The 7,975-nt window shown below is 39.0% G+C and overlaps 1 protein-coding gene across 2 annotated transcripts in view; it reads left to right on the top strand.

The window, feature by feature from the left end:
• The window catches only part of LOC106869522 (uncharacterized), a 25,652-nt gene that overhangs the window by 10,252 nt on the left and 7,425 nt on the right, over window positions 1–7,975 (top strand). For both annotated transcript variants that reach the window (XM_014915291.2, XM_014915292.2), the window contains exons 3-9: window positions 109–137; window positions 1,876–1,971; window positions 3,838–3,989; window positions 5,643–5,730; window positions 6,652–6,783; window positions 7,304–7,454; window positions 7,712–7,831. In XM_014915291.2, coding sequence (XP_014770777.1) covers window positions 109–137; window positions 1,876–1,971; window positions 3,838–3,989; window positions 5,643–5,730; window positions 6,652–6,783; window positions 7,304–7,454; window positions 7,712–7,831 — 768 coding nt within the window. The remainder of the gene's footprint in view (window positions 1–108; window positions 138–1,875; window positions 1,972–3,837; window positions 3,990–5,642; window positions 5,731–6,651; window positions 6,784–7,303; window positions 7,455–7,711; window positions 7,832–7,975) is intronic.

Raw genomic sequence — 7,975 nt, 5'->3', positions numbered from 1 at the left:
ACACACACACACACACACACACACACACACACACACACACACACACACACACACACACACAGACACATTATTGTTTCTTGACTAAATAAGATTTCATTTATTTTACAGATTTTATTCAGTTGGGCAGTGTAGAAATGGTAAGTTTTATACATTTGTAATCATTTTTGTCAAAATTCAGTATTGAAATTCTTTAAACAACTTCTAAACCAAAGAATTCCAGTTTTAAAACAGCCATCGAAAAGGTCAAAACTCATTAGAGAAGCTGTGAACATTATATCATTAAAATAAAAATTACGCCCCCAAAAGCCATCTCTAATCATTTTTTCAAATAAATATGTGTGTGTGTATGTGTATATATATATATGTGTGTATATATGTGTGTATATATATGTATGTGTGTATATATATATGTGTATATATATATATGTGTATATATATATATATATGTGTATATATATATATGTGTATATATGTGTGTATATATATGTGTGTGTGTATATATATATATGTGTGTATGTATATATATATGTGTATATATGTGTGTATATATTTCAAGCCAGAAACTACAGCCTAGATGAGCCTCATCCTGGATGATCTGTGGGGCTCGACAAGAACATCCTGCAAACCCTGGTGGAACAAAATCCCATCGTAACTGTTGAGGAACTAGCAGAGGAGCTTGGATTTGGTCATTCAACCATTCATCGACAACAAAGAAGAAGCTGCCTCATTCGGCTCTTATAACACTATGACTGGGTGCTGAAACAGCTGCTCAACCACTCATATGTAGATGTGATATATCTCGACTTTGCGAAGGTCTTCGATATAGTCAATCATGGAATGATATGTCCCAAGCTACATGATCTCGGTATAGTTTGGGAGAATGGCTACATGACTTTCTGAAGGATAGAAATCAGGTGGTAGTAACCAATGACACACAAATAATGAGCGATGTTCCACAAGGCACTGTTTTGGAACCACTACTGTTCATAATGGCCCTCTCAGATATGCCCTCAGCCACACAGAAGGCCATTGTCACAAGTTATGCAGATGATACAAAAGTCTCACAGGTGATACAGAACCCTGAAGATGCTATGCACCTGCAACGTGAGTTGGATGAAATATACAAATGGGCTGAGAAGAATAGCATGCAGTTTAATGCTGAAAAGTTTCAAGCTTTGTGCTATCAGCATGCAAAACTAAATGCAATACCAATTAAATACACAGGACCTGGAGGGATTGCAATCCCAGAGACTCAGTCAGTGCGAGACCTGGGCATTTACATGAGTAATGATGCATCCTTCCATGTGCATGTTGCTAAATTGGCAATGAAATGCAGGCGGCTGACTGGATGGATTCTTAGAACATTTAAAGAGAGAAATCAGGGAACCATGATGGTCCTCTGGAGGACACTAGTCCTAAGCCGCTTTGACTATTGCTCTCAGCTATGGTCACCAACCAGTGTCAAATTAATTGCAGAACTTGAGGCAATCCAACAAAGCTACACAAAGAAGATATCCTCTATGCAGCAGATAAGCTACTGGGATAGACTCAAGCGATTAAAACTCTATTCCTTAGAGCGTAGGCGAGAAAGATATGACATAATATACAACTGGGAGATCCTAAAGGGACTTGTCCCAAACCTTGGCATCGAGAGTTAAAATAAAACTAGAACAGGGTGCCACTATGTAGTGCCAAAGACTTCAAATTTGCCATCAAGATATAGAACAAGATATTGCAACAACCTAGACCTCTAACCATGCCTATGCACACACACACACTCACACACACACACACTCACGCACACACACACACACCTTTTGCATGCTCTCTCTCTCTCCCTCTCTGTAATCTCTAACTGTGTAATCTCTTTTATAGAACAAATCCATCTCAAGTTACGAGGTTTTCAGAAACAAATTAAACAAAGCTTTTCTCTGCCAGTTCGATGCGTGTTCCGATGAAGATTGTATTGAAGTAAGTATTAAGCCTTACTGTTTGTTTTGTGACTGCTTCATTGTTTATTGCTAAACTGATACGACCTTACAACATCTCACTTGTCTTATATATATATATGATATATATGTAGTAATTTTATATTTGGGTATACAGCTATTGTTTCCAGAGTATTTGGCTACCTGATGTCAACAACAGTTTGGAGGTATGTGCCACTGGATTTCCTTCAGGAATCTTTTCATATCCATAGAGTTTATAAAATATATGAGGGAAAGAAAATGGAGTTCATGTGACTTGTTATTCAGAACCACTACAATCGTTTTGGTTCATCATACACTGATACCTTGCGGGTGAGATACTGTATAAATAGTTGTGATGCATTGTAGGTGTCAATGCATCTCCTCAGGTGGCTTTTGAAAAACATCTCATTTTTTTAATTCTCTATTTCACTTATTTCTATAGAAATACATTTTTGGTAATTGCAGCGTACTGTCTCCAAAATGCATTGTTACAGAAACTAGCGAAACAGCGAGTAAAAACAAGGTAACTTTATGAAAAGTTACTCAAGGAGATGCATCTCAAGTCTTCGCACAGCATCACACCTGCTAGGTACTGGTGCATGATGGCTCAAAAGGATCATGGTGAATTCCATAAATTCCATTTTCCGTGAATTCCATTTTGTTTCTCCTGTATGTTGTGTGTGTCTGTGTGTCCTTGTCTTGAATGTCACATGATAATTGTTAATGAGTGTCTATGTCCTACTGCAGTAATTAGTGTCGTGTCGTTCATTTGTAATATTTTGTGGAAACATGTCTGGAAAATATTTCAGTGGAAGACCCTTGCCCAAGGTGCGACACTGTGGAGCATTTTGGCTGTAGAGAATCTGCGTCAACAAGTTTTGTTTGACTCATTCTAACCTGGAAAAACAGATGAAATAACAATTGAGAGGTTAGCGGCTGAATAAGTGGAAAGATCACCAAATACTTGTACTGGTGTTTGTGTGTGTGTGTTTGTGTGTGTGTGTGTGTGTGTGTGTGTGTGTGAGAGAGAGAGAGAGAGAGAGAGAGAGAGAGTTTGTTTATAACACTGGATTGGCTGAATTGTTGATGTCAGGGAGGAAAGGTGGAGTGATGTGTCCAAACAAAAATAACAATCACTGACACATACACATTACAGGAATTAGATAGAGGGAGGGTGAGTGAGAAAGAGAGAGAGTTAAAGGCAGTTTTCCCAGCATGTTAAGACTGCACTTGACATGCTGTTGTTGACTTGAACCAGTTGGTTGTTAAACACACAATGCGTGGATTGTGATGTGGTGTACAGTTGGAGAGGAGGGGGAGCTGTATATACATACATACATGCACTCAACTCTTCCATGTAATCTCTTACAAATATGAAAGTGATAGTTACACACACACATTCGCCTATACACACGAATATAAACATACACATACATACACTACTCATCATCATCATCATCATCCAGTGTTTTAAATCCGAAGTGAGTTTGTTGCCAGTGCCCCTGGACTGGCTCCTGTGCAGGTGGCACGTAAAATACACCATTTTGAGCGTGGCCGTTGCCAGTACTGCCTGACTGGCCCTCATGCCGGTGGCACGTAAAAGCACCCACTACATTCTCAGAGTGGTTGGCATGGTCGGATGCTCTTCCTAATGCCAACCACTCTGAGAGTGCAACGGGTGCTTTCACGTACCACTGGCATGGGTGCCATTTACATGACTCCGGGGTGCGTTTATGTGCCACCAGCACGCTTGCCATACATTTATTTTTGTTTATTGATTTTGTTGCTTCCTCTTTATGAAGTTCTTCAAATTCCTAGTTTTTACTAATAGCAGAACGCTTTTTTGTGCTATTTCATCAATTTACAGGGCAAAAAATACGTGAAAACTTTACAGGAGAATATCCAGAACAGACATCTTGGTCTTGAGGACAGCCATACACTTAGTGTCCTGTTAGAACACTGTCTTAAATGCAAAGAAATTGCTTGTAAAGCTACTGGTTGTACACAGTTCTCAAGAAGGTACGTCATTTATATTATTATCTTGAGAACAAAGGTTCCAAACTTGTGTTACCTCAGCCTCTGAGAGGGAGAGAGAGAGAGAAAGGTGGGGAAGTGTTTGTTTATAACACTGAATTCTTGTTGACCTCTGGGAGCAGACAAAAATAACAATCATTGACAGATGCTCATTGCAAGAATTAGACAGAGGGAGAGCGAGTGCATGAGTGAGTGAGTGAAAGAGAGAGTGAGTGAAAGAGAGAGAGATGTGAGATCAAAGGTATTTTGTGCAGCATGTTGATAAGACTGTTGTTGACATTCCATTGTTGACTTGGAACCAGTTGGTTGCTAAACACAATCTATGTGTTAGGGTGATGTGGTGAACAGTTAGATGCAAGCTGGCATCCAACACGGGGTGGGGCACAGCAAAGAGGGGAGTATGGAAGTTTATTTTTGGGAAGTGCTGATGCAAAAAACTCTCAGCCCGAAAATCCCTCTGCTACTTCTGCCAAATGTTAATTCTTTCTAGTAGAGGCACAAGGCCCGAAATTTGCGGGAGGCGGATAAGTCAGTTATATCGACCCCAGTGTTCAGCTGGTATTTTCTCGATCCCCCGGAATGATGAAAGGCAAAGTCAGCCTCGATGGAATTTGAGCTCAGAATGTGAAGACGGACGAAATACCGCTGAGCATTTTGCCCAACGATTCTGTCAGCTTGCTTCCCTTTTGCCAAATATTAATGATAATAATGATAATAATAATAATGATAATTATGATAATGATAATTATGATAATGATAATAATAATAATGATAATATATATTGTGTGGTAAGAAACTTGCTTCCCAACCACATGGTTTAGGGATTAGGCCCACCATGTGGCATATTGTGCATAGTGTCTTATACTATAGCCTTGGGGCCGACCAAAACCTTATGAGTAGATTTGGCCACAGTCTAATGACAGAATCAAGTAAAATATAAAAGATGAACAGAAAATGACTATTTGTAAATCTCACGAGAGATATTCAGCAACAGTACTTTGTAGTAAAGATTGTTTGCCAACATAACATGGCCGTCCTGGTTTAGGATGAATGTTGCTGTAGTTTAGCCCCAGCAGACATCGTCTCCAGCTGGTTATATTCTGTGCTGATGAGGGAAAAGAACCCGGAAATCGCAATACAGAGATATTGTTTTAAGCTGGGTGGGGGTACTAGGTTCCCTTGTTTAAAAAATATAAGGACACAGATCGTGTCGTATAGCCAGATGGAGACGATGTCTCCTGGGGCTAAATTACAGGAATATTCGTTCTAAACCAGGATTGCCATGTTACGTTGACAAACAAACTTTACTGTAGAAAATCTGTCTCAACAAATTCCATGTGAAAAACACCATTTTGAGCGTGGCTGTTGCCAGTACTGCGTGACAGGCCCTCATGCCGGTGGCACGTAAAAGCACCCACTACACTCTCGGAGTGGTTGGCGTTAGGAAGGGCATCCAGCTGTAGAAACTCTGCCAGATCAGACTGGAGCCTGGTGTAGCCATCTGGTTTCACCAGTCCTCAGTCAAATCGTCCAACCCATGCTAGCATGGAAAGCGGACATTAAATGATGATGATGATGATGATGATGATGATAAGATGAAACAAATCTACAATTTACATGTTTTTGTTCTTTATTCAGATTAAAGCAAAGTCAAGAAGAGTTAATGGAATGCATCTATTCAGCTGAAGAATTTGTGCAATGTGATAACACAACTCAGTTCTTTAAGGTAAAGAAGAAAATTTAGTTTTTTCATTAATTGAGATGAGTCTGTGACAACAGTCTATGAATTTCATTTTAAAATAGACAAGTTGCATGCTGGGAAGTTCAGTAAAAGGTGACTCATCATCATCATTATCGTCGTTTAACGTCCGTTTTCCATGCTGGCATGGGTTGGACGGTTCGACTGGGGTCTGGGAAGCCAGGAGGATGCACCAGGCTCCAGTCTGATCTGGCAATGTTTCTACAGCTGGATGCCCTTCCTAACGCCAACCACTCCGAGAGTGTAGTGGGTGCTTTTTACGTGCCACCGGCACAGGGGCCTGTCAAGGCGGCACTGGCATCGGCCACTTTCGGATGGTGCTTTTTACGTGCCACTGGCACGGGGATCACAACTACAATTTCCATTTGATTTTGATGTACTTCACTCAATAGGTATCCTCAAGCACAGCAGGTTGCCCTAGGATCCAAGATACTTTTGAGTGGGCTGGGGCTGGTTATGCGAAACTGGTGTAGGATACAGCCGTGAACTCACTTTCTTTGCCGGGTCTTCGCAGTCACAGCACATCTCCAGAGGTCTCAGTCTTTCGTCATTGCCTTTGTGAGGCCCACTGCCTGGTACTTCACAATCTGAGTTCAAATTCCGCTAAGGTCAACTTTGCCTTTCATCCTTTCAGAGTCAATAAATTAAGTACCAGTGAAACACTGGGGTCGATATAATGAATTGTCACCTTCCCACAAATTTCAGGCCTTATGCCTATAATAGAAAGGATTATTATTATTAATATTTTATAGGATTAAGGTAACTCCTCCAGAAGGTATATAAAAGCAAAAAAAAGAAGAATGCCATTGTTGTTATTATCATTATCATTATTATTATTGTTATTATTATTATTATTACTATTATTATTTATTACCTTGCTTGTTTCAGTTTTCGAACACTTGTGAATTTGAGTCCGCAAACGATGTTAAGAATTGTACAAAAGTGAAGTTAAAAGAGTTGCCAATCTGTGGAGTGAGTAACCTGATGCATCTGAATAAAAAATATGTCATAGTAACTAAAGTAAGTCTATTCCTTCTAGTTACTACTGTAAAGATTCTACATGCACGCACTCACACACACACATACGCATATATATATATAAAATAATAAGCAGAAAACAGATGTGGCATTCAAAGCTTTGTAGGACACACACATGTTTCAGTAAAATGCTGAAATAATTACATAATCATGGTAGAAACATTATGCAGTTATACGTTCACTTCATCAGTGTCCTAATAAATTCTACAATCAATGTTGAATTTCCGAATATATATGCCTTATTCCTCTTTATGCAAATAATCAACCACCTCTCATGTCACATAAAATGGCAGACAAAGCATTTTAACAAAGGAAATCCTAACAATACCACACCTTCAAACCAAATAAATACGACCAGAGAGGGAGAGAGAAAGGGAAAAGGTAAAAGAGAGAACAGAAAGTGAAAATTTGTAAAATCTCTTTATCTCTCTATCACCCTACACATTCACTTATATGCACACGCATGTATCTATATATTTGCCAATGTCATTTGTTATTCCAGTGCCAGAATGTTCAGCATCAACAGAATTACTTGAGCGAATGTTTCACTATTCTAAAGAAGATTGGTTCCCTCCAGTATCAATACATTATCCCAATTAATTGGATTATCCTAAACAGAAACGAACTTTATTTTTGTTCCAAGTTCTATTGTGGTATGTATCACACATCATCTTCTCTATATTTTCTCTTCTCATCTTAGCAACATGTCAACTGTATTTTGCGTCTCCCACCATTGTGTGTGTGTGTGTGTGTGTGTGTTGCGGTGGTGATAAAATAAGTGCTGTCTTCCCATGGTGGCAGTTACCTCAAAGCTTGTTAACTTATTTAAGATCTTCAGCATGTGTGTGTCTTATGTTTAAATATGAAGATCATTGTTTATTTGTATATTCATGTTATATTCCTATTGCAGAACCATTACACAGAAAACTTAATTCTTTACATGCTGACGAAATAAAAGACATAATTTTAATGTTAATCGAAGCTGCAAAATACCTCAATGAAAATGGAATCTTATTTCTAGCTTGGACATGTAAGTCTTTGAATTTAATTTAATTTGTACATTCAATTATTTGAATCTGGTAGCCATTGCAGAAGTTTCATAGCTAGCATATACACAATAGATGTGTGTGTGTTTGTGTGTGTGTGTGTGTGTATTTGTGTGCGTGCGTGTGTG

This window comes from Octopus bimaculoides, chromosome 8 (assembly GCF_001194135.2).
Source record: "Octopus bimaculoides isolate UCB-OBI-ISO-001 chromosome 8, ASM119413v2, whole genome shotgun sequence".
Classification (NCBI taxonomy): domain Eukaryota; kingdom Metazoa; phylum Mollusca; class Cephalopoda; order Octopoda; family Octopodidae; genus Octopus; species Octopus bimaculoides.
Note: the sequence above shows the minus strand (reverse complement) of the source record. Positions and strands in the feature narration are given on the sequence as shown.